Here is a 25676-nt window from a genome sequence, read left to right on the forward strand (position 1 = left end):
TCGTGCTTGGCACTACCCACCTCTTTGCTTGTTCTGCCCACTGTGCTCATTTGCTAATATTGTAAATAACACATAACATATCTTGGGTTAGCTACCAATATCTTTGCTATAAATAAGGCACAGAGTTTTTCTAGGTCAGGTGGTTAAGAAAAACTCCTGGCCCTACTTCTGAGCACCCTCACCTTGTCCACAGTCGCCCACGTCGAAGCCACAGGAGAGCACGTTGCAGACCTGGTCGCAGAACTTGTCTGCCAGCCAGGAGTTGGCACAGCCTTGGTTACAGTAGGACACGCCCCCGATGCCACCTAGACCTCCTGCAAACTGCCAGGGCTGATTACCCGCTCCTCCCGCACCGCCCACACTGGCCCCAAACCGGCTGCCCCCAGCTCCTGTGGGGTGAGATGGAAAAGACGAAGAATATTAAGCTCAGTGAAGGACGGTTTGTGATGGAGGAGAGAAGGGGAGAAAGAGAAGAGGCAGATTGGTACAGGGAGTGAGAAGAAGTGATTCTCACCCAGGCAGTCTCCACCATCCCAGTTACAGGCAGAGTTGTTGCAGGCCTTGTCACAGTAGCCATCTTTGATCCAGGAGCCTGGACATCCTTCAGCACAGTTAGGGACAGGCCAGGTGAGGTACACCTGTAGGGAGAGAGGACAGGTGAGGTACAGTAGGGATGTTAAGACATTATTACAACATAACAGCACTATTCCCCAAAACATAACCCAATCTCATGCTAGCGAGATATGTCATATTTATATGAAATGATCCAGAGTCTACATTATCAAAAACTTGAGCTAGTGAGCTAAATTCAAGACCATGCATCTAGTAACACTTGAAGTTAAGTCTAGACCTTCTGTCCTTTGGAGTGACTGAAGAAGTCGTCAGGCCACACGTCCTTCCCGAACATGACGTCGTCGTTGAGGTAGATGAACTTCTGAGACAGGCCTGGGATTCGGTGGATGTGGGTCTCAATGGCAGGGGAACTGAAGGTGGGCAGGTGGGTGTGGTTCTGGAAGACATCCTACACAGGAGAGACAACCATATGGCAACTTGTATTTTTTCGTGACCCGGGTAAAGCTCTGTTATAGCTTATTTATAACCTTTAACTAAAGGCCCAGAATTTTTACTGCTCCGGTCACAACATCCCTTATTTTCTGTTATTGTCAACAATCATATCTGTGAGAGTAGTACTGTAGGTCAAGCCTAGGTGTACCTGGTGTGTTACCACGGTGACGCGGGGGTTGTCTAGGTTCAGCCAGGAGGGAATTTGCCCATTGGTCACGATGAAGATGTGCCGCACCCAGGGGGCGTGTCTCTCCACCGAGCGCAGCGAATAGCGCAGCTCCTCGTTGTCCTCGAAGCGACTGGCCGAGACGTCCTCGTCCTGCTTAGACTAGGGGGGCAGAGAGCAGAGCAGAGGGGTCTGAGACATGCTTTTACCATGCTCTGAAAAGAGACCAATCCAAAATGTTTGTACTTATGAAACTACATGTCATTGTATTTTATCCTCACGTCGTATGGTAGAGAACAATGCAAGTTCTCGGTCCAGGAGTTTAGTTTCTCTCAGTGATACCTACTACAGTAGGACTGCATTAGACAAGAATTATCGCTCCTATTTAGCTTGACATACACTGTAGATTTTCCCTGATAGATAGTGAGTGACGGGACAGAGGCAGAGTGAGGTTTTACCTGAGTGATGGCAGTCAGGTCCCAGAAAAGATAAGCAGCGCTGATGGTCAGCTCTTTCCCATCCAGGGTCAGGTTCTTTTTGGCCTGCTGGATCAGGTCAGTAAAGTCCTGGGGGCTGTTCAGATGGAGCAGGGCGATACTGGCCTCCGTATACAGCTGGAACTATGGGAGAGAGAGAGAGACGGAAACGCAAACATGTCAGTGTGGCATGAGAGGTGGCAGATAAAGTGAGAAATGTAACTACTCAGCATAGCAGCGCCATGAGAAAACAATTCCAAATGTCACAGCCTTTATTTGGAGCCAAGGACACCACCTCCACAACAAGACAAACAGACATCAAGCCAGAGATATTTTGATGAACCTCTTTAGACGTAGTGGCCACGTCAAAGGTTACATGGCGCTGGGCCTAAAATCCATTATTGTGACTTTGGTTACCGCTCCTGTCCCTGGGAAGAATTCTGTGTGACAGAGATGACAGACAGAGCCACCACATGACGGGTGCATACACAGACTACTAGGCTGAACGTGAGCTGGGTTCAAAGCAGCCATGTTGACCTATAACCTCTGACCCGTAGCCAGTTTAAAGGATGGAACACATCAAAGCAGAGGACTCATCACCACCCACCACAACTACTGTACCCTTCAAGAAAGAATACCCCACAGTCATGCCTGTGTGGATATGCGAACAAGAGTGTGTGTGTGTGTGTGTGTGTGTGTGGCAGGGAGGGAGGGTTCGAAGGAAGGAAAGAGTGGGGGGGGGGGGCTCTTGGAAAATTCTGTGATGTCATTTCTGTGTGGGGGACGGATGGAGCTGGTATTGATCATAGGGTTGGAATGGAAGGCATGGCTCGGTTTCCTTCCGTGTGCGTGTCATCCCAGTCATTGCCTCTCCTAACCATCTGTCCCTACTCTCTCATCTCCTTAGTCTCTAGCCTTCCAGAAAACCCACAAACCACCAGAACCCAAACACCTTACTACTGCATGTCTCTCTCAGCCTTGACAGGTTGTCTCTGCTCCTGTTGCTATATAAATCCTTAAGAAGAGGCAGGGACAGCAAACTGGAGATCACATTTCCATTTTTATTAGTATTTTATAGGAGCTGTTAACACACAGCTCCATGGGTCTGTACGTGTACACACACACACACACACACACCTCCCCCTCCATGTCACGGTAACACAAAGACAATAGTAAACATGGCTTTATATAGCTTTACTAGGAAAGGCATTGGCTATTGGAAGTAACATCAACATTCTCGTCCACATCTGCCTGTCAGCAGCCCGTCAAAAGATGCAGGCATTTAGTTGAAGTATTAAAAGGTCATGTCATACCCGTTATCATGAGCCAATGTCAATAGTGACTAGAGGATCCAAACATCAGCTGTTTTTCCTACTCCTGATATTTTAAACTATTTCATTACTGTTTAAAAACGTAATTAAATCAGTTGAGACAAAAGTGTATACGTACAAACCACAAACACACTAAAACCTTGAACCACATGCTCTGGAAGCAAAAAGCTAAAGCCGAAATATACCTAACCAAAATCTTGTGTGTGTTATGAGAGTCTAACATACCCGAGCCCAGTAATTATTTGACCATGTGCGTGAACACATAGTAAATATTTTCACACAACCAAAATTAGTCAGAGCAAGACCTCACAAGTGTTGAGTGAGGGGGAGGCTTCATAATGTCATACGGTCATTGATCCATCATCCCCCACGTTCAGACTCTACTGCAGGGATCATCAACTAGATTCAGACCATTTTCTTCTTGAGAGGATGGTTGGCGGACCGGAACATAATTACAAATAATTTGTAGACTGCAAATAGACCGCAAGAAAACCAAACAGATTAAATATTTGACTAAAACATAATAATTTCAAACCTTGCTCACGTTTGTGTACGATCACATCTCTCTATTATGCATGGGAATAGTTGGGAACAGGTTTCCAAAATTAAAAACAGCTAATTTCCTTGGTGTTTTTACAGTCTTTTCTGTCCAACAATAAATTCTAAAAAATATATTATAATAATATGAATGTTTTTGCTCAGAAAAAAACTTGGGGGGCCAAATTGGCCCACCAGTTGGGAAACCCTGGTCTACATTATACCAAAGGGGCCCATTCCAGTTATATGATGAAGGCCAGTGAGGTGAATGGGAAAATGATGAGTCTGTAGAATGGCCTGGCTCGTCTAGCGATAGTGCTGTAGCCTCTGGCACACGTCTTCAATATCAGCATGGGTTCGAATCCAGCCTACTGTCCTTTGACACAACCTCTCCATCTTTTCCCAGTCATTCTCGCTCACTATCTGTTCAATACAAATCTGAAAAGACCTAAAACACACACACACACAATATTATATTATATTATATATATATATATATATATATATATATATATATATATATATATATATATATATATATATATATATATATATATATATATATATATATACACACACACACACACACATACATACATATAAAAAATTATGTATGGTTTTCCCACCAAAACAGTACTACTGTGTGGCTCGATCATGGCTTTGAATGTAGTTACACTTTGCTGCTTTGATTCATTTCCTCTTTTAGTATATTCTTTATATACAGTTGAAGTCGGAAGATTACATACACCTTAGCCAAATACATTTAAACTCAGTTTTTCACAATTCCTGACATTTAATCCTAGTAAAAATTCCCTGTTTTAGGTCAGTTAGGATCACCACTTTATTTTAAGAATGTGAAATGTCAGAATAATGGTAGAGATAATTATTTATTTCAGCTTTTATTTCTTTCATCACATTCCCAGTGGGTCAGAAGTTTACATACACTCAATTTGTATTTGGTAGCATTGCCTTTAAATTGTTTAACTTGGGTCAAACGTGTCGGGTAGCCTTCCACAAGCTTCCCACAATAAGTTGGGTGAATTTTGACCCATTCCTCCTGACAGAGCTGGTGTAACTGAGTCAGGTTTGTAGGCATCCTTGCTGGCACATGCTTTTTCAGTTCTGCCCACACATTTTCTATAGGATTGAGGTCAGGGCTTTGTGATGGCCACTCCAATACCTTGATTTTGTTGTCCTTAAGCCATTTTGCCACAACTTTGGAAGTATGCTTGGGGTCATTGTCCATTTGGAAGACCCATTTGCGACCAAGCTTTAACTTCCTGACTGATGTCTTGTGATGTTGCTTCAATATATCCACATCATTTTCCTTCCTCATGATGCCATCTATTTTGTGAAGTGCACCAGTACCTCCTGCAGCAAAGCACCCCCACAGCATGATGCTGCCACCCCTGTGCTTCATGGTTGGGATGGTGTTCTTCGGCTTGCAAGCATCCCCCTTTTTCCTCCAAACATAACGATGGTCATTTAGGCCAAACAGTTCTAATTTTGTTTCATCAGACCAGAGGACATTTCTCCAAAAAGTACGATCTTTGTCCCCATGTGCAGTTGCAAACTGTAGTCTGGCTTTTTTATGGTGGTTTTGGAGCAGTGGCTTCTTCCTTGCTGAGCAGCCTTTCAGGTTATGTCGATATAGGACTCGTTTTACTGTGGATATAGATCCTTTTGTACCTGTTTCCTCCAGCATCTTTACAAGGTCCTTTGCTGTTGTTCTGGGATTGATTTGCAGTTTTCGCACCAAAGTACATTCATATCTAGGAGACAGAACACGTCTCCTTCCTGAGTGGTATGACGGCTGCGTGGTCCCATGGTGTTCATACTTGCGTAGTATTGTTTGTACAGATGAACGTGGTACCTTCAAATTGCTCCCAATGATGAACCAGACTTGTGGAGGAGGTCTACACATTTTTTTCTGAGGTCTTGGCTGATTTCTTTTGGTTTCCCATGATGTCAAGCAAAGAGGCACTGAGATTGAAGGTAGGCCTTGAAATACATCCACAGGTACACCTCCAATTGACTCGAATGATGTCAATTAGCCAGAAGCTTTCCTGGAATTTTCAAGCTGTTTAAAGGCACAGTCAACTTAGTGTATGTAAACTTCTGACCCACTGGAATTGTGATACAGTGAATTATAAGTGAAATAATCATTGGAAAAATGATTTGTGTCATGCACAAAGTAGATGTCCTAACCGACTTGCCAAAACTATTGTTTGTTAACAAGAAATTTGTGGAGTGGTTGAAAAACGAGTTTTAATGACTCCAACCTAAGTGTATGTAAACTTCCGACTTCAACTGTATACACTAGCTGCACATTCTAACCTAGAGTGCATAAACAATAGGCTATCCTATACAAGTTAGCTACAAATGAATAACACACAACACGTGTGAATGACAACATGCCAGTTACAGAGGAACACACACACAAACGGAGGGCAGTATTTTCTAGGCGACAGTGTGAGCAGATGATGGGGGTCGTGAGGCAGCTTTCATCACCATTGCACTCAGTTTAACACTGTCTATAAATACTGTCCGTCTCTCAGCACCGCCACCCTGCCCATCCCTCACCCTCGCTCCCTCCATCTCTCTGCATTTTGCCCATCCCTCACCCTCGCTCCCTCCATCTCTCTGCATTCTGCACATCCCTCTTTCACAGAATCGGTCCGACAGCACAAGGAAGACCACTGAAACTGGATCCATGCATTGTGATACTGATGGACGAATGGACACCCCTGCCCTTGCCTTCCTGAACCCCCTGTCCCCATACCCTCTGCTTATAAAGGCTACCTCACCTGTGGGGTATGTAGAAAGGTCTATGTGAGACAGAGGGAGTGAGTGAGTGGAATAGAAAGAGAAAACAGAGGGGGATAGAGAAGGGAAGGTCAGTAAGATCCTGGTGACCTTTCAGTGTGCTGCCTGGTGCCACACCACCCAAAACAGTTGTTCTAATGTTACCACCCCCCCCCGGCCGCTCCCCAAGATAGGGTTTCACCCTAATACCCTGCTGTTATCAAATGACCATTGACGAGAGATAGAGAAACAGAGAGTGAGACAGAGAGCGAGACAGAGACAGCGAGAGAGCGAGACAGAGACAGCGAGAGAGCGAGACAGAGACAGCGAGAGAGCGAGACAGAGAGAGAGTGCGAGACAGCGTGAGAGCGAGACAGAGAGAGCGAGAGAGTGAGACAGAGAGCGCGAGACAGAGACAGCGAGACAGCAAGACAGAGACAGAGACAGCGAGAGAGCGAGACAGAGAGAGAGACAGAGAGCGAGACAGAGCGAGACAGCGAGACAGAGAGCGAGACAGCGAGAGAGCGAGACAGCGAGAGAGCGAGACAGAGAGAGAGACAGCGAGACAGAGAGAGAGACAGCGAGCGAGACAGAGAGCGAGACAGAGAGCGAGAGAGAGAGAGCGAGACAGAGAGAGAGCGAGACAGAGAGAGCGAGAGACAGAGACAGCGAGAGAGCGAGACAGAGAGAGAGAGCGAGAGAGCGAGAGACAGAGACAGCGAGAGAGCGAGACAGAGAGAGAGCGAGAGAGAGCGAGACAGAGAGCGAGACAGAGAGCGAGACAGAGAGCGAGACAGAGAGCGAGACAGAGAGCGAGACAGCGAGAGAGCGAGACAGAGAGAGAGCGAGACAGAGAGAGCGAGACAGAGAGAGCGAGAGAGCGAGACAGAGAGAGAGACAGAGAGCGAGACAGAGACAGCGAGACAGAGACAGAGACAGCGAGAGAGCGAGACAGAGACAGCGTGAGAGCGAGACAGAGAGAGCGTGAGAGCGAGACAGAGAGAGCGTGAGAGCGAGACAGAGAGAGCGAGACAGAGAGAGCGAGAGAGCGAGAGAGCAAGAGACAGAGAGAGACAGCGAGAGAGCGAGACAGAGAGAGACAGAGAGAGCGAGACAGAGACAGCGAGAGAGCGAGCGAGACAGAGACAGCGAGAGAGCGAGCGAGACAGAGACAGCGAGACAGAGACAGCAAGAGAGCGAGACAGAGACAGCAAGAGAGCGAGACAGAGACAGCAAGAGAGCGAGACAGAGACAGCAAGAGAGCGAGACAGAGACAGCGAGACAGAGAGAGCGAGACAGAGACAGAGAGAGCGAGACAGCGAGAGAGCGAGACAGAGACAGCGTGAGAGCGAGACAGAGAGAGCGAGACAGAGAGAGCGAGAGAGCGAGAGAGCAAGAGAGCGAGAGAGCGAGAGAGCAAGAGACAGAGAGAGACAGCGAGAGAGCGAGACAGAGAGAGACAGAGAGAGCGAGAGAGCGAGACAGAGACAGCGAGAGAGCGAGCGAGACAGAGACAGCGAGAGAGCGAGCGAGACAGAGACAGCGAGAGAGCGAGCGAGACAGAGACAGCGAGACAGAGACAGCAAGAGAGCGAGACAGAGACAGCAAGAGAGCGAGACAGAGACAGCAAGAGAGCGAGACAGAGACAGCAAGAGAGCGAGACAGCGAGAGAGCGAGACAGCGAGACAGCGAGACAGAGAGAGCGAGACAGAGAGACAGACAGCGAGACAAAGACAGCGAGACAAAGACAGCGAGACAAAGACAGCGAGAGAGCGAGACAGACAGAGAGAGAGCGAGACAGAGAGATCGAGCGAGCGAGACAGAGAGCGAGAGAGCGAGACAGAGAGATCGAGCGAGCGAGACAGAGAGCGAGAGAGCGAGACAGAGAGAGCGAGAGAGCGAGACAGAGAGACAGCGAGAGAGCGAGACCGAGAGACAGCGAGAGAGCGAGACCGAGACAGCGAGAGAGCGAGACCGAGACAGCGAGAGAGCGAGACCGAGAGAGCGAGACCAAGACAGCGAGACCAAGACAGCGAGACAAAGACAGCGAGAGAGACAGAGACAGAGACAGCGAGAGAGCGAGACAGAGACAGCGAGACAAAGACAGCGAGACAAAGACAGCGAGAGAGACAGCGAGAGAGCGAGACAAAGACAGCGAGAGAGCGAGAGAGCGAGAGAGAGAGAGAGAGAGAGAGAGAGAGAGAGAGAGAGAGAGAGAGAGAGAGAGAGAGAGAGAGAGAGAGACAGAGGAGAAGGAGAGGGGAGAGAGGCAGTAGGAGGATAAGGAGGGCTCACTGTATTCAGGAGGAGTCTGCAGGTCAGACACTTTGTAGTGTAGGTTGACCACAACCTTTTTTATTCAGTGTCTATTATTGTCCCAGAGCACCAGTGTGACCATTTCTGATGTGCATTGGGCTGTTCAATTCCATATAGACAAAAGTACTTTTAGGGATGGAATGTGACATGTCGGCCCAGTGTTATTAGACAAGGCTGACATACAAGTGTACAAAACATTAGGAACACCTGCTCTTTCCATGACAGACTGACCAGGTGAATCCAGTTGAAAGCTATGATCCCTTATTGATGTCACCTGTTAAATCCACTTTAAAAATCAGTGTAGCTGAAGGGGAGGAGACAGGTTAAATAATGACTTTTAATCCTTGATACAATTGAGACATGGATTGTGTATGTGTGCCATTCAGAGGGTGAATGGGCAAGACAATATTTAAGTGCCTTTGAACGGGGTATGGTGGTAGGTGCTAGGCGTACTGGTTTGTGTCAAGAACTGCAACGCTGCTGTATTTTTCACACTCAACAGTTTCCTGTGTCTATCAAGAATGGTCCACCACCCAATGGACATCCAGCCAACTTTACACAACTGTGGGAAGCAACCCTGTGGAACGCTTGTGACACCTTGTAGAGTCCCTGCCCCGGCGAATTGAGGCTGTTCTGAAGGCAAAAGGGGGGTGCAACTAAATATTTGGAAGGAGTTCCTAACGTTTTGTACACACAATGTAGCTTTGTATGGATATAGACTCCCGAGTGGTGCAGTGGTCTTAAGCACTGCATCGCAGTGCTAGCTGTGCCACTAGAGATCCTGGTTCGAATCCAGGCTCTGTCGTAGCCGGCCGCGACCGGGAGACCCATGGGGCGGCGCACAATTGGCCCAGCGTCGTCCAGGGTAGGGGAGGGAATGGCCGGCAGAGGATGTAGCTCAGTTGGTAGAGCATGGCGTTTGCAACGCCAGGGTTGTGGGTTCGATAAAATAATGTATGTGCTAACTGTAAGTCGCTCTGGATAAGAGCGTCTGCTAAATGACTAAAATGTAAAAATGTAAAATGTGATATAGCCTGTATCAATGCCTGTGGTGAGACCGACCTACAGTACAGTAAACTATCACTGGATTGTTTTCTTTGATTATCTCAGAGTAATCCGGCGTGTTACTGGAATTCCTCCTCCCAAAATATCTCGGACAGAGTTCTGATTAGAGAAAATTATTAGATAGACAATCCGTGGCCAAACTAAACCAGGGCTCTTTCCTACCATAATAACTGTTTAAAATAGATGGAGACCTCTTCTGCTTAAGTGTTATTACTCATTTAATTCAACTTAATATTGTTTAAGGTCTGTGGTTATGGCAGACAGACAGTGTCCATGTTCAGTTTGAACACAATTGATTCGGTCTTGATCCTGTCTGATATACAAACGTTTGGAGCACGGCAATGACTAGCCTATCTTTCATGTCATGATTCTGAGGTACAGCAAGGGTGACATCTTGTGGCTATATGAATAGTTACATGTTATATATTATTTTAATTTATCCTGGAATTGTATAGTATTATTTCCTAAAATGAGCATTTCTCTTTAAATGTAAAAAAAAATATGTTGTCTGGTTAAGAAAACAACTAATGTGTTCACGTGATAAAATGGCATTCTGTATTATGTGAAACACTGCCCTCTATTGAAATAACAGAGACACAGCTCCCTGTCTAAAAGAAATACAGTTTTTGATTTGGTATTGTGTTTTCCTGCAGATTATTCCATTTGTTTTCCTTTTTCCATCCAGGTTAGTCTTACCTGTTTGATCTTGCCAGTGACAACAGATGGCAGTTTGACTCTGAGCTGCTCGGTCTCCTTGAAGGATGCTGGGAAGCCACTGAGGTAGGCCAGGCTCTGCATGCGGACCAGACCTGGTGCTTCCTTATCTGTGGTCTACAGGAGGAACAACAGCACAATATCTTATTGTTACCACATGACAATGATAGTTGTGTCCATTGTGTCCATTGCTATTCATCCTTACGTAAGGACCAGTGTATCAAATTGGGAGGAATGCTCAATCATATAATTGTGCTAGAATTAGAAATGTCTTAGAAGTGTTGATTGCGTCAGGTGCAATAGAAATGCTATTAGCAGACTATAGAGTCAGGTAACTCACCAGGTAACATCTAGAAACAGAGCGCTTCAGAGCCTCACGGGGCGCATCCGTGTAGGCCTTATCCGCTATAGGAGGGGGGAGAAGAGAGAGACAGAGACAGAGACAGACAGAGACACAGAGAGACCGAGAGACCGAGAGAGCGAGAGACAGAGAGAGCGAGAGACAGAGAGAGAGAGCGAGAGACAGAGAGAGCGAGAGACAGAGAGAGCGAGAGACAGAGACACAGAGAGAGAGACACAGAGAGAGAGACACAGAGAGAGAGAGACACAGAGAGAGAGAGACACAGAGAGAGAGAGACACAGAGAGAGAGAGACACAGAGAGAGAGAGACACAGAGAGAGAGAGAGACACAGAGAGAGAGAGAGAGACACAGAGAGAGAGAGAGAGAGAGACACAGAGAGAGAGAGAGACACAGAGAGAGAGAGAGACACAGAGAGAGAGAGACACAGAGAGAGAGAGAGAGAGACACAGAGAGAGAGAGAGAGAGACACATAGAGAGAGAGAGAGAGAGAGAGACACAGAGAGAGAGAGAGACACAGAGAGAGAGAGAGAGAGACAGAGAGAGATTTTACTGTGATGACATGATTGGTGGTCTCGTACTGAGTGGTGGCAGAATTGTGAACTGAAATAGCATGTGTGTAAAGTGCCAGTTAGGAGTGTTAGTGTCAATGACTCTTTACCATCAGCCTGGGAGTGAAAGATCACCACAGACACTGTGGTGGAGGGGTGGAGGGGCTTGGCCACTTGCAGCAGCTGCTTGGCGGTGGAGAAGGAGGGAGAGAGCGACGGCAGCTCCTTCAGAGTGACGTTGGCTGGCAGAGCTGGGTCCAGGGCTAGCATGGGCGCTAAGATACAATGGGACAGCAGACATTCTGGCTTCACACTGCAAACAGAAACACAGAAATAGAAGGAGAAAGAGAAAGCTAAAAAGGTCACAAAACATCTAGATGGTGTCTACATTTGTTGCAGCAGCATGATAATACAACTCCAATCCAACATCACTACTTCCACCAAACCACTATCGCTAGTGCAAAACCCTGCTCTGTCTTGCTGCAGTTTGCACCACTTGCACAAGGCTTCCTTTGTGCGGTCGTTGCATCTCACGCCTTAATGTCTGTGGTCAAAAGTAAACAGTTGTTGTAGATTGGTGAACAACACTGAGGTCCTTTCTCACAAACACTCAATAAGACAGTTGAGAGAGAAACAGGAAATACCAGCAGTGATGTCAAAACCCTTGGTCTACGACCGTAGTGTGTCTCAATAAGATGGTGCATCATCAACTCCCTGCACTTACAGTGTTTGGAAACATCCATATTGAGCTATATATGTAAAGAGTCAGTGTGGAAACTACAGTAAATGTACAGGTGTTTCTATCTTATCAGACTCACCTGTCCTTTGGCAATTCAGTCAGATCACTTGCATTCTTCCCCAGCCGTTCCCTATGGTGAGAAACAGTCCAGAAAGTCAATGCACTGATCCATTAATGCATGGAATGTGTTGTTGGGGCATGTTCTAGTATTGTGATTGAAAATGTACCTTTGAGCTAACAGAATCTCCCACTGGCAATATTAGCTAACTACTTATTTGGTGTAACCCTAGTCTACACAACAGGATAAATGGGAATGATTCAATCACAGTAATCATCTAATGTGAATAAGTAACCGTTTCCTTTATGTGCTAATGACCATCGCTCAGAAAATTCTGCAGACCACACTAACCTTCTCTCTGTCAGGCACTTACCAAAACAAATGCTCAGCTTGCATTCATGCAATAATATTTGTGTAGCCTTATGTGTGTGACATGTAACTGAAGTCCCAGTGACCATGTGACCATGCGCAGTACCTCAGTGTCCTCTGCTCCTCCTCCAGTTGCTCTCTCACACCACGTAGCTGCTTCATCAGGTCTGTGTCCGTGCCATTCACCCAGGTGTACACCACATCTATGGGCATGGGCAGGCACAGCCTACAGCGACACAACAACGCCATTGAGAAGATGCAAATCAATTTCAATCAGTAGACAGACAAAGGCACCATATGGAATACTGAATTGAGACATTGAAACACTGGTTATCCCTGTAGTGGATAGCACTTGGGCAGGGAGGGTTTCTCACCGAGTCTGGAATGATTTCCCAGCTACATTGTCTCTATACGAGTCAAACAGTACATGGTACTGATCCCTACTCCACTCCACCACCACCTACACACAGAGAGGGGGATGATATTATTTGCCACTGAATGTACTGTATACTTCAACATAACCAGCCAGAACAGGCCATGCCTTACTTAACTTACAGAGTACAGAGTTTGATAAACACACACACACACACACACACACACACACACACACACACACACACACACAGCGAGTGAGAGAGAGAGAAATAAGTTAACTGCTGCATCATTGCTTTTGGCAAGGGTTAGCTTGTTAGCTAGCTAAGCTACTTACTTCTCCAAACTGGAAGGCAGAGACGATCATGAGGACTATCCCACCAAAGCAGAGGTACAGTCCATAGCGGTGGGACAGACAGGTGTAGGTCTGTCTCTGCAAGAGTTTCAGTACTGAATTTATTATCACCATGGTTCTCCTTTGCAATCCATATCTCTTCAGTCATTCACCGAAGACGCATGAGCATATCGGAGTTAATATAAAATAAACGCTCCAAAACGAACGATGTCTTCTTTGTCACCTGACGCCTAGCAAAACTGTCAAAACTGACCAAATATTGCACTTCCTTTATGGTGACGATGCGCCTTGTCTCAAATGTTCCGGGTGCTGCTTTAAAAAAAAAGAAATTATATAACGCCCTCTATCGACTAGGAGGAGTTGTACTATGCATTTAGCTTGATGTGTCCTATGCATAGAAATACACTGAGTATACCAAACATTAGGAACAGTTTCTTCCCCCATTTGCCCTCAGAACAGCCTCAATTCATCGGGGCATGGACACTTTTATTCATTTGTATTTATTTATTTTACCCTCATTTTACCAGGTAAGTTGACTGAGAACACATTCTCATTTACAGAAACAACCTGGGGAACAGTAACAGGGGAGAGGGGGGGGTGAATGAGCCAATTGAAAGCTGGGGATGATTAGGTGGCCATGATGGTATGAGGGCCAGAGAGGAGAATTTAGCCAGGATACCAAGGTTAAAACACCTACGATAAGTGCCATGGGATCTTTAGTGACCACAGAGAGTCAGGACACCCATTTAATGTCCCATCTGAAAGACGGCACCCTACACAGGTCAATGTCCCCAATCACTGCCATTGGGCATTGGGATATTTCTTTATACAGAGGAAAGAGTGCCTCCAACTGGCCCTCCAGGACCAACCCTGCTTAGCTTCAGAGGCAAGCGAGCAGTGGGATGCAGGGTGGTATGCTGCTGTCTCTACAACGTCAACAAAAACAAAGGAGCTGATCGTGGACTTCAGGAGACAGCAGAGGGAGCATGCCCCATCCACATCGACGGGGCTGCAGTGGAGAAGGTGGTAAGCTTCAAGTTCCTCGGTGTACACATCACTGACAATCTGAAATGGTCCACCCACAGAGACAGTGTGGTGAAGAAGGTGCAACAGCGCCTCTTCAACCTCAGGAGGCTGAAGAAATGTGTCTGGGCCGCTAAGACCCTCACAAACCTTTACAGATGCACCATTAAGAGCATTTTGTCAGGCTGTATCACCGCCTGGTACGGCAACTGCACCGTCCACAACCGCAGGGCTCTCCAGAGGGTGGTGCGGTCAGCCCAACGCATCACCGGGAGCACACTGCCTGCCCTTCAGGATATCAACAGCACCCGGTGTCACAGGAAGGCCAAGAAGATCATCAAGGATCTCAGCCAACCGAGCCACGGCCTGTTCAACCCCCTATCATCCAGAAGGCGAGGTCAGTACAGGTGCAACAAAGCTGGGACCGAGAGACTGAAAAACAGCTTCTATCTCAAGGCCATCAGACTGTTAAATAGCCATCACTAGCCGGCCTCCACCCAGTAACCTGCCCTGAACTTAGTCACTGTCACTAGCAGGCTACCTCCCGGTTACTCAACCCTGCACCTTAGAGGATGCTGCTCTATGTACATAGACATGGAACACTGGTCACTTTAATAATGGAATACTGCTCACTGTACATATACTGTTCTATCCTACATATTCTTCAGATATACTATATATTCTATCCACATACTGTTGTCATGACGTGACTTTCATTATTGTGATGACTATTATTTATAGAATAATTACCTACTATGTTTAATTGTTACTACATTAAATTAATCATGTAACAATTAACTAATTAGGAATTTGGGGCACCACAGGAAAAGTTGTTTAACGAGTTACCGAATTAACTCTAAAGATATCTAGATATCTCTTATCATTTAACAGTCATTTATTAATAATTTACCTCATATCAGTCTCATTCTGAAAGTCGTAGGCTTTTTAAGTCTGCACAAACCCGGGTCTTACTGATCATTCCGTACCACACAAATTGATTTAATTATTTATTTACTAACTAATTAAAAATGATAACACATGATACAAACACGTACACGGTATAAGTAGAGATTAGAAACTTAATATAATGAAAACTGGTCCCTAGCGGACTAACACAATATGACACTTGTTACAAAAGATGGCGAGTTAAAGAGAGAGAGAGAGAGAAAACACTTGGATACATGAACCTACGCTCATAGTAATCTTAATACTTTGCTCAGAACTGCCGCCCATTTGGTAAGAAGTAATGCATGTATTTACGTGGAGGTCTTCGTCGTGTATCTCTGTTGGACCCAGGCCTTCGTGGGAAGGGGTCGATTGGTCTTTCTATTTAGGATGGCCTTGTAGATGTAAGGCTCTGATTGACCACAAGAGGTCACAATGTCCTTCTTCTTAGTTGTCTGTTTACTTTCACTTGTTCTGGAAGTGGTCTTAGGACTCTAATCAGCCGTGTTGATGATCCCCTGTGGGGTGATGAGAGCAGTGTAGTAGACAATGGTTTGAAGAGAGTAACAGGATGGTCCCACTTAAATGCACCTTCTTAGATACAGTACTTAGAACAGCTACTCAGCCGTAACATTGATTGTTAGTGGAGGAAACTTTGTCATCTTCAACTCTTGTTGATTTTCAGGGTCTGGACCAATATGGACAAAAGCTGCAGCTTGAGGTCCGTCTAGTCTGATCTGATAATTCTTATCTCAGTCTTTTATGCACTCTGGTAAAGAGGGGCGTTTCCGTCATACTGACACGCTCTCTGAGCTCCCTCGGGCGTGGCTAGTTACGAGGCAAAAGTATTATCATCACTATGATTTCGTTAGAAAGCTAAAATCACATTCCCATCTTCACGAAAACATTGTCTTCCTCCTTGATATTTTCTACACAAAGTAAAGGATGCAAACCTGATATACACAGTGTAAAAGCTCTTCAAGCTCTTCAACACTTTTTTGGTTACTACATGATTCCATATATGTTATTTAATAGTTTTGATGTATTCACTATTATTCTACAATGTAGAAAATAGTAAAAATAAAGAAAAACCCTTGAATGAGTAGGTGTGTCCAACGTTTTGACTGGTACTGTGTATATATACTCCAGACTCCGACATTGCTCGTCCTAATATGTCTATATTTCTTAATTCCATTATTTTACTTGTAGATTTGTGTGTATTGTTGTGTATAGTTAGATATTACTGCACTGTTGGAGCTAGGAAAACAGGCATTTCGCTACAGCCGCAATAACATCTGCTAAATATGTGTATGCGACCAATAACATTTTATTTTATTTTATTTGACACGGTGATGAAAGCATTCCACAAGAATGCTGGCCCATTTTGACTCCATTGCTTCCCACAGTTGTGTAAAGTTGGCTGGATGTCCTTTGGGTGGTGGACCATTCATGATACACGCGGGAAACTGTTGAGCGTGAAACACCCAGTAGCATTGCAGTTCTTGACTCAAACTGGTGGGACTTGCACCTACTACCATACCATGTTTAAAGGCACTTCAATCTTCTTTTGACTTGCCCATTCACCAGTGGCGGCTGGTGAAAAATATTCTCGGTGGGGCTGTGCCATACTTTTTTTTTCCTGTAACCATCGCGATATATTTTAACACAAACTGCAGGACAGCAGTGCTCAGTGAAACATTCAGTAATTATTTAATGCCAATATTAAAAAGTTGAGGCATTCTTACACAAAAACATATTACACAAACCCAAGCCTTTCATTTGCATTTAAAGTGAACTTTTCACCATTGGTAGTAAACAGGCAACGCAACAGGCATGCTGTCAGAACAGAGTGGAAAGTGGACAATAACATGAAATTATTATAAAGTTTATAGGAAATCTTACACTGTATAAAAGGATGTATAATATAGAAATGGATATCAAGTGGATGAACTCAAACCTTTGACTGGAAGAATAGCATACAGTATTTTATGATCATACTAAATGTGACTAATTGTTAATGTGCTCCAGAACTGCAACAATTAATTGATACAAACAACATATATACAGTAATATTAGCAAAGACACTATTAAGACTTTCTAGAGTACCATATATAACTGGATTTTTTTATGCTAAGGTCAACTATATACAAAGAAACATGCGGCCAGAGCTGCTCTGTGTGTGTGTGTCTGTCATCTTATTTGTACAGGAATTTTGCCCGTCTGTCCTTCTGAGTGGCAAACCTCTCAATGACCCTTTGATTAAAGTCAGGAATGTCCCTGACAAGTTTCTTCTCCATGGAGAGCATGGCCAGAGCGTTCAGGCGATCCTGTGTCATGCTGTTTCTCAGGAAGGTCTTGATCCTTTTCAGTGTAGAGAAGCACCTTTCTGACTCAGCAGTTGTCATGGGTGTGGTGATGAGGATCTTGAGGAGGCTGGCAGTCTCTGTGAAAGTGCTCTGAAGGTTGTTCTCCATGAAGAACTGGTACAGGGGCACTGCACCACTACAAGCCTTGAACTCACTGTTCTCATAGATGAGGGACAGTTCGGTTTTGAGCTTGGCCTTGTTCAACATGGGGTACGCCTCCACGGTTGTTTCAAGCGCTGTATCGGGGAACTTCACACTGTGTTGTGGGAACAACTCTCCGTGCAATAGTGTTGCGCTGATGAGGTGCTGGGTGAAGGAGAACCTCTCTTTGGCATGACTCAGGATGGTATCACATACCTGTAAAGATACATCATCAGCTTTAATTTGCAATTAAGCTATTTTGATGCAAGTGATCCTGACTGACACATGCCTATGTCCAACTCAAGTATATGATTACCAAGGTGCTGATTGTTCAGGGTTTTGGCTACATACTACCAGGCCTGAAAATAGTTCTAGGGGGAAACACTGACAATTACATCACAACTTACCTCTATAGCCAACCTCTGTTGTTCTCCTGGTCCCAGCATCCTCCGTCGCTTGATGGGCTGTTGCTGCTCGTCAGATGCGCTGTCCCCACACAAAGAGGGAATTGAGGCCCTGGGTCCAAAAAATAAAGTTTAATTTGATAACTTGCAATCAGACTTCTTAACTCACTGTAATTCCCCCTCAACACACAACCAGTGACTTTTATATATATATATATATATATATATATATATATATATATATATATATTTATATATATATATATATAGACAGACAGACAGACAGACAGATAGTGTGTATATACACACAAACTATGTCTAGTAACTGCTTTTAACCTGTGATGTACATAATTAACTGATGTTATTACGTTTTAAAGCCTTTTTCTATTACATTTGTGAGAGGGATGCAACATCATTTTGTTCTGCTGTGCACTTAGCAATAAAGTTAATCTTCAATAACAACTAGGCCTCTTCTAGAAATTGACCTGGTGGACACCTGAATAATTATTACAAACTGTGTAGTACTTTCCTGCATTATTATCAACGTCTGATTGTGTCTTCTCTTTCCTTTTAAAATACTAAAACAAATATAATTGTGACGGCTCTATGATAATCACTCACTTTGATGACCAGACACATTTAGGCTTTTAAACTGTTGTAAGTGAACTATTCATCTTTCTAACAACATCTTTATCAGCCAATAGTAAATATAGTTATTTACCTGATTGTTAGCATGCTGTCTGTGAACCTCTGGACAAGTGCTTTAATGAAGACAGGGTCGATGTTCCTCTTCTGCAGCTGGCTGAAAAGCATGTCCACATTTGGCATGATCTTGTGGAACAGTGCCAGGAAAAAACAGAAAGCCTCGTCTTCGAGCATCCTCACAAAGCCCCCCGCCTCTCTGACAGTCGGGGCATCAAAGTTCCCAGAGTCTCTGATGGTCTGGAAACACGTTAGGAGGTCATCCCTGTACTCGTACACAGTGTTTACAGCGCGACTGTGGAAGTTCCACCGTGTTGTAGAGGCTCTGGGGAGTCTATGCGCAACCACTTCGTCAAGCACGGTGGTTCGCTTGGGAGACCTGGAGAAGAAAGCAGAAAATCCTGCAAGGTCGGAAAAGAAAGTGCCGATCCTGGGGATGCGTGAAGTAGCCTGCTGCATGATGAGGTTCAGCTGATGTGCATAGCAGTGGACGTAGTGCGCATTTTCGTACACATCCACTATTTTACGCTGCACTCCGCGGTGGCTCCCCTCATCACACTTGCTCCGTCGTAAGCCTGGGCAATAAGTTTGGCCTTTTGTCCATGTGAGAGTATGGTGCTGAGCCTCTCCAGCAGCGCTGTAGCGATGGTGTCGGCGGTTGCGTTCTCGATCAAAATGAACTCGAAAACGCTCTTGGACGTTACTTTTAGCATCGATGTAGCGTATCACAAGCACCAACTGGCAGTGGGTGGAAACGTCAGTCGTCTCGTCAGCTTGAATGGCGATAAAATCAGCACTCTTTACTTCCTCCAGGATGTAATCCTTAAGCACTGACAGCATACAGTCCAACAGCTCGTTCTGTATCGTCTTTGACGTGCCCTTAAAAACGGTAGCTGTCTTCAGGTGCTCCTCCAGCACACTGTCGAGGGAGGCAACAAAATCCACTAAGCCCCGGAAAATGCGGGGTTGTCCGAGGAGTCAGTCTCCTCGTGCCCACGCAAGGCCAACTCAAAAGCCCCACAGAACTTCACACAATCGATAATTTTGGATAGAATGTGCCTGTTTTTATCCACCTCCTCATTGTGTTTCCTCACCGCAATCCTGTGGCCGTCATCCAGCTGCGTAGCAATGTTCACCCTTCCTAATACAGCTAGCTTTACAGAGTTGTCCATGTGTGCCCTGGTGTTCTCATGTTTCTTTACCTTCTCTGACAGGTGCTTCATATCCCTCACTCCGGTACCTGTCCATGCTGAATCTGACCCCGTCGTTTTAAAAAGCAAGCACGGAAAGCAAAATAAAGCATTAGCATCAGTGCACCCAGCTAGCCAAGCCTTCCTGGTGTACCAGCTACGGGAGAAGCCGCGCATATACTGCTTCCCTTTCTCGCTAGCCTGCTGTCTGATTGAGAGGTCAGGTTGATCTGGGCCCAGCTCTTTCACCCGAACTTTCTCTGACAAAGTTCTCCTCTCAAACGGATCTTGGAGGAGAGATTTCACAGAGTTAGGGTTGGGTCTTGGAGGAGTAACGTTTGCGCTCGCCATTGTCGTCTAGTAAAAATGGCGCCACTGGAGCCCGGTCCTTATTTCATCAGGGGCGAGCTTGGGGCGATAAAATAATCGCCCTCCTTGGATTCGAATTAAAATCGCTGATTAGCTACATTTTATGTCATACATTCATATCTTAAATTAGCAATTGGCTTAACTGCTACGTAGACCCGCCTCCTCGGGGCACTTTCTGTATCGCCCAGAGCTGACGAGGCGTTTGACAGGCAGAGGAAAGGTTGCGAATATGATTTTCTATCATATCTTACACATATTACTGTGTGCATTCCATATTTCAAACACACAAATATTGACATACTGATGTTTTTATTATTATTATTATTATTTTTATTTATTTTTTATTTTATTTTTTAAAATAATTTTATTTAAGGGGGCGGCGCCCTAGCGCCCTCTATCGGCCAGCCGCCACTGCCATTCACCCTCTGAATGGCACATATACACAATCAATTTCTCAATTGTCTAAAAGCTTAAAAATCATTATTTAACCTGTTTCCTCCCCTTCATATACACTGATTTAAGTGGATTTAACAAGTGACATCAATAAGGGATCATAGCTTTCACCTGGATTCACCTGGTCAGTCTATGTCATGGAAAGAGCAGGTGTCCTTAATGTTTTGTATACTCAGTGTAGAATGGATGCATCCCTCTACAGGCCTACACACTCAGATTAGAATGAATAATGAAAAAAAAAAGTTAGAAATTAATAAATAAATAAATGTTGGTTCAGAAGAGGATTACAAAAAAATATGTGTGTGTAGCCATTTTATGTACAGCTGTGTGTCTTATTTTCTGTTACATGCGGAAATGATCAGAAGAGGTACCGAAGGAAGCCCACACTCAACATGACTGGAGTTCAATACTGTCCAGACCACGTGACTGCAACGTAGCAGTTTACAGTATAGGTTACAGTAAGAGATGTCACTTTTTGGTGGACGATTAGCCTAATTATACTCCTACTTCAAATCTCAACTCTGAGGAATATTGGCAGAGGATTTTACCTGTCAGTATTCTGCATCGTATTTAATCTTTATAATTTGTACTAAGGTCGGTCTGTCTGCGTGGTAACTTTTCCTTATTGCTGACAATATGTTTTGGTTCATGGAGGGAATATGCTTTTTACCAACTTTTTTGGTCATCTGGTCATCCAGCACGTTTATTGTTTCCTACCTAGTTGCATTGTTCGAGCATGATGTGGATGTTATTTTCCCCTATATAAGGTAAGATTATGATTATTTATCAGCAGCCTGAGCATTTCTTTTTCCACGAACTTGCCGTTCTTCATTAAACCGTGATAATAGCATACACTTCTTATTATTTAAATCAGTGTGGGTAATGGAAATAATGTTTCTTTATTTCCACTCTTCAAAACCGGCGATATTAACGGAAATCATATCGCATTCTTGCAACAAAAATAAATCAGTTTCGTTTTCCCCACCACAGTTGAACGCTGTACTTGGCTGCAGTTCCCAGCTGTGTAGTCTACAGTGTAGGGGCCTGTGAACTACTTAATGCACGGCGTGTGTCCTCATTTGACATTTAAACAGCTTTGTTTATTGACCAGATAGACAATTAACACATTATGGAAACTCAACATTAAATAGGCATAGATAATTAATAATGGTTGAACTAATTAGCGCTCTATTCAAACGATGAAAGCCCTCTATTCAGTAATATTTTCTGTAGATATAACTTAATTATTTGTTTGTCATCAACTGGTATGGTTTGATAACTAATTCAATTGAAATGCAATTGTCTATTTGGTTAATCAATGGTATATTGTTTTGATGAGCATTTTTGATTTAATTTAATAACAAATTAAATCATTTTCTGTTCTGTTATAATTGAATGTGTATAATAATGTTTAATATAATGTATTGTTGAAGTTAAATCCAGATCATTTAAAAAGACTTCCAGACATAGCTTTAATACACACATTAACCCTGAACTCTTCTTTCTTTAGTGACACTGGGGCTAATCCTCCAGAGAGTTGTATCTTTGGCTTGATGACGGTCATCACTGCATTTGCAGGTGAGCACAGAAAGACACTAAAATCATGAAAGGGCTTTTTGTCTTAGCGTAAAGGGATGGTTCACCCAAATTAAAATATTACATATTGGTGTCCTTACCCTATGAACCATATATGACAGCAATCCATGCTTTGATTTAGTTTACCTGGCACTGTTTCCACATGCTAACGTCATGGGACCTATATTAGCATTTTTTCACGCATCATGTTCAAATCATCTATAAGTGGCTTTGTTGAGCTTCACACTCAATTGTAGATACTTTTGGATGATTTGGACATGATGCGTGAAAAATACTAATATTGGTCCCATGACTTAAATGGGATTTGTGCCACAAATGCTAAAACGTTAGCATGTGGAAACGGTGCTAGGGAAACTAAACCAAAGCATGATTTGCTGTCCTACCTTGTCCATAGACTGCTTACAGGGTAAGGAAACCAATGTGTTATTTTGTAATTTGGGTGAACTATCCTTTTAAGCAACTCCATGGGTTTTCCCAGGTCAGAGACTGTGCCAAAAGCTTTTCACACTTCCCATTTTTGACAAAATGAAAGTAGAAATGCATGGTTAGACAGGGTGTGATGCATGTGATAGGAGTCAGGCGCAGGAGGGTAATCACTGAATGCAGAGTTTATTCCGTCGTACACAAATTGCGCTGGATAGCGACATACGAAACAGGCACAGGGGAAAATCTACATTACATACATTTTACATTTAGCAGACGCTCTTATCCAGAGCGACTTACAGTTAGTGAATACATATTTTTTTATACTGGCCCCCCGTGGGAATCGAACCCACAACCCTGGCATTGCAAACGCCATGCTCTATCAACTGAGCTACATCCCTGCCGGCCATTCCCTCCCCTACCCTGGACAACGCTGGGCCAATTGTGCGCCGCCCATGAGTCTCCCGGTTGCGGCCGGCTGCGACAGAGCTGCAACAGAGCTTGGATTCGAACCAGGATCTCTAGTGGCACAGTTAGCACTGCAATGCAGTGCCTTAGACCACTGCGCCACTCAGGAGCCCAATCTACCCTGGCAATACAAGGTAACGGTAGCTCCAACAATAACAGGCACAGGGAAAGAACAAGGTGCGAGTCGCTACACTACTCTCACAAATAAACAATTACCCACAAGGACAAGGAGGGCAGAGGGAACACTTATACACAGACTAATGAGGGGATAAGAACCAGGTGTGTGTAATTAACAAGACAAGACAAATGGAATGATGATATATGGAGTGGCAGTGGCTAGTAAGCCGGTGACGACGAACGCCGAAGCCTGCCGGAACAAGGAGGGGAGGCAGCCTCGGCGGAAGTCGTGACACAGGGCTGGGATCAATGGTATGACATTGCGTTTTACCGAATATTACGGTTCACTTCACTATGTTTGTCTTTCTTTGTTCCCTCTGTTTTAAGGTGCAAATAAATAAATATTGCAGCAGGTGAGCGTGTAGTGTCGACATGTGAAAAGTGTTAATAAAAACGTTCACTCCATGTGCCATACCAATTCCTCTACAGGTATGGCCACCATGTATGCCAGATACAAGTTTGTGGAGAAGCTCAATGAGAAGGCAGGTGGTGTGCCCCCAGCACTGAACCAGGCTGCTTTCTGGATTGGAATGCTTTCTTGTTTGGGGATGTGTTTTGTTGCTACTTTCCAGGTAGGTGCCCTCTGGGCACAGACATCAGTTCAACAACTAGTTTTGATTTACATTTGGTTGAGTTGTCAACTAACGACGTGAATTCAACGTGAAATCAATAAAAAATGTCACAATCCCACTGGGCACAGATGTCAATTCAATGCCTACTCAACGTTGATTCAACCAATGTGTGCCCAGTAGGATTTCATTGGATTGAAGATAGAAGTAGGGTGAAAAATAAAATGAAATTCCCTTACATTGAAGACTTTTTAAAAAATCCAATCAGTTTTCCACGTTTATTCAATGTAATCACATTGAATTTCTTTGTTAAAATGAAATGGAAACAACATTGGTTCAACCCGTTTTGCCCAGTGGGTTGTCACCCCTTTAGTGAGAAGATGAAGGGGTTTTGTACCTTTAAGTGACAGTATGATATTCCATACATGATCTCTCTGGTGTGTTCTTTTTCCCCAGGAGACAACGGTTACGTCAGTTCATGATGCAGGTGCATTGCTCTTCTTCTTTTCTGGTGTGCTGTACACTATCCTCCAGTCCATCATATCCTATAAGGCCTACCCCTATGGATGTTCCTTGGCCTTGTGTCATACGCGCACCGGAATTGCAACCATCGCCTTCCTGGCAGTTTCCCCCAGTATCCTTGAAAACAATAGTAATCCATGGTGTCTAAATTATTTTAATCATTAATGATAATTTTTTTATCAAAGAAAATATCTCCTTCATTTTCCATCCAGCTGTTATCTGTGCTGTCTTTGTGACACAAACCACACTGCATAGAAAAACAGAAGACGAGGTACAGTATGAGCACATCTTTACAAGAACACAACTCACATAAACAACAAAGATGGACGACATTCTGAATCCATATAGGCTTTATAGGCTAGAGAAGCTATACGTGCAAATATCAGTCTCTCTCCGACTCTCCCTGTCATTACAGGACTATGTGTTCCATCTGGTGAGTGCTGTGAGTGAGTGGATCGTGGCCTTCAGCTTCATCTTCTTCTTCTTTACCTATATCCACGACTTTAAAGTGAGTTTTCAGTCACCGCTCTGTCATTGTGGTGGGAATGATTCTCCTTTTCTTCTCCTTAAAAGTGTTTTTATTTCTCTTTGTCTTGTTTCTTACAGAAGTTTACTCTGAAGCTGAGAACAGAGTTTGTGGACTATTCCTGATGAAACATTGATTTGAACCTTTTAATCTGAATATTTACAAAATCAAATGTATTTTTTCTACTTTTATAAAGCAAATGTATATGAAATTATCTGAACGGTATGATTTCTTTCTTTATACTGTATCCATTGCAACATAACTTCAATATTAAGGGTTAACCACAAAACAAACATATCCTGTGACCAGCAATTAGAGAAGTTGTTGGGTTAAGGAAAGAGTTAACCCATTGTTCATAATCCAGGGGGTACAAAGGTCAGTATTGTGCAAGAAAATCACAAGATCAAGTTGATCAGGGCGCAACTTTGGTTTAAGAAGTGGGGGGGGACATAATTATACATGTCCCCCTGTCCCCAGTGAAGTTGCGCCACCTGAAGTTGATATAGAAAATGAATTTCACGCATC

The 25676-nt window shown here is 44.2% G+C and overlaps 2 protein-coding genes across 2 annotated transcripts in view; one reads left to right on the plus strand and one right to left on the minus strand.

Moving 5' to 3' along the window:
• LOC121543525 (N-acetylglucosamine-1-phosphotransferase subunits alpha/beta-like) overlaps nt 1-13543 on the minus strand; it is a 21095-nt gene extending 7552 nt beyond the window's left edge. Inside the window, exons 1-12 of the mRNA XM_045214408.1 lie at nt 13260-13543; nt 12925-13010; nt 12657-12776; nt 12203-12253; nt 11495-11697; nt 10816-10880; nt 10458-10592; nt 1690-1851; nt 1214-1393; nt 851-1021; nt 515-638; nt 183-389 (exon numbers count right to left, since the gene is read on the minus strand). Of these exons, the coding sequence (XP_045070343.1) occupies nt 183-389; nt 515-638; nt 851-1021; nt 1214-1393; nt 1690-1851; nt 10458-10592; nt 10816-10880; nt 11495-11697; nt 12203-12253; nt 12657-12776; nt 12925-13010; nt 13260-13391 (1636 nt within the window). The 5' untranslated portion in view covers nt 13392-13543. The remainder of the gene's footprint in view (nt 1-182; nt 390-514; nt 639-850; nt 1022-1213; nt 1394-1689; nt 1852-10457; nt 10593-10815; nt 10881-11494; nt 11698-12202; nt 12254-12656; nt 12777-12924; nt 13011-13259) is intronic.
• A 7744-nt stretch (nt 13544-21287) lies between these two features.
• On the plus strand, nt 21288-25365 carry LOC121580096 (DNA damage-regulated autophagy modulator protein 1). The gene is made up of 7 exons (XM_041895149.2): nt 21288-21637; nt 22381-22448; nt 23964-24106; nt 24560-24737; nt 24838-24896; nt 25041-25133; nt 25232-25365. The coding sequence occupies exons 1-7, from the start codon at nt 21507-21509 to the stop codon at nt 25274-25276; spliced, it is 717 nt and encodes a 238-aa protein (XP_041751083.2). The 5' UTR covers nt 21288-21506; the 3' UTR covers nt 25277-25365.
• Nucleotides 25366-25676: the final 311 nt, after the last annotated feature.

The sequence above is a fragment of the Coregonus clupeaformis genome, unplaced genomic scaffold (assembly GCF_020615455.1).
Source record: "Coregonus clupeaformis isolate EN_2021a unplaced genomic scaffold, ASM2061545v1 scaf0249, whole genome shotgun sequence".
Taxonomy (NCBI): domain Eukaryota; kingdom Metazoa; phylum Chordata; class Actinopteri; order Salmoniformes; family Salmonidae; genus Coregonus; species Coregonus clupeaformis.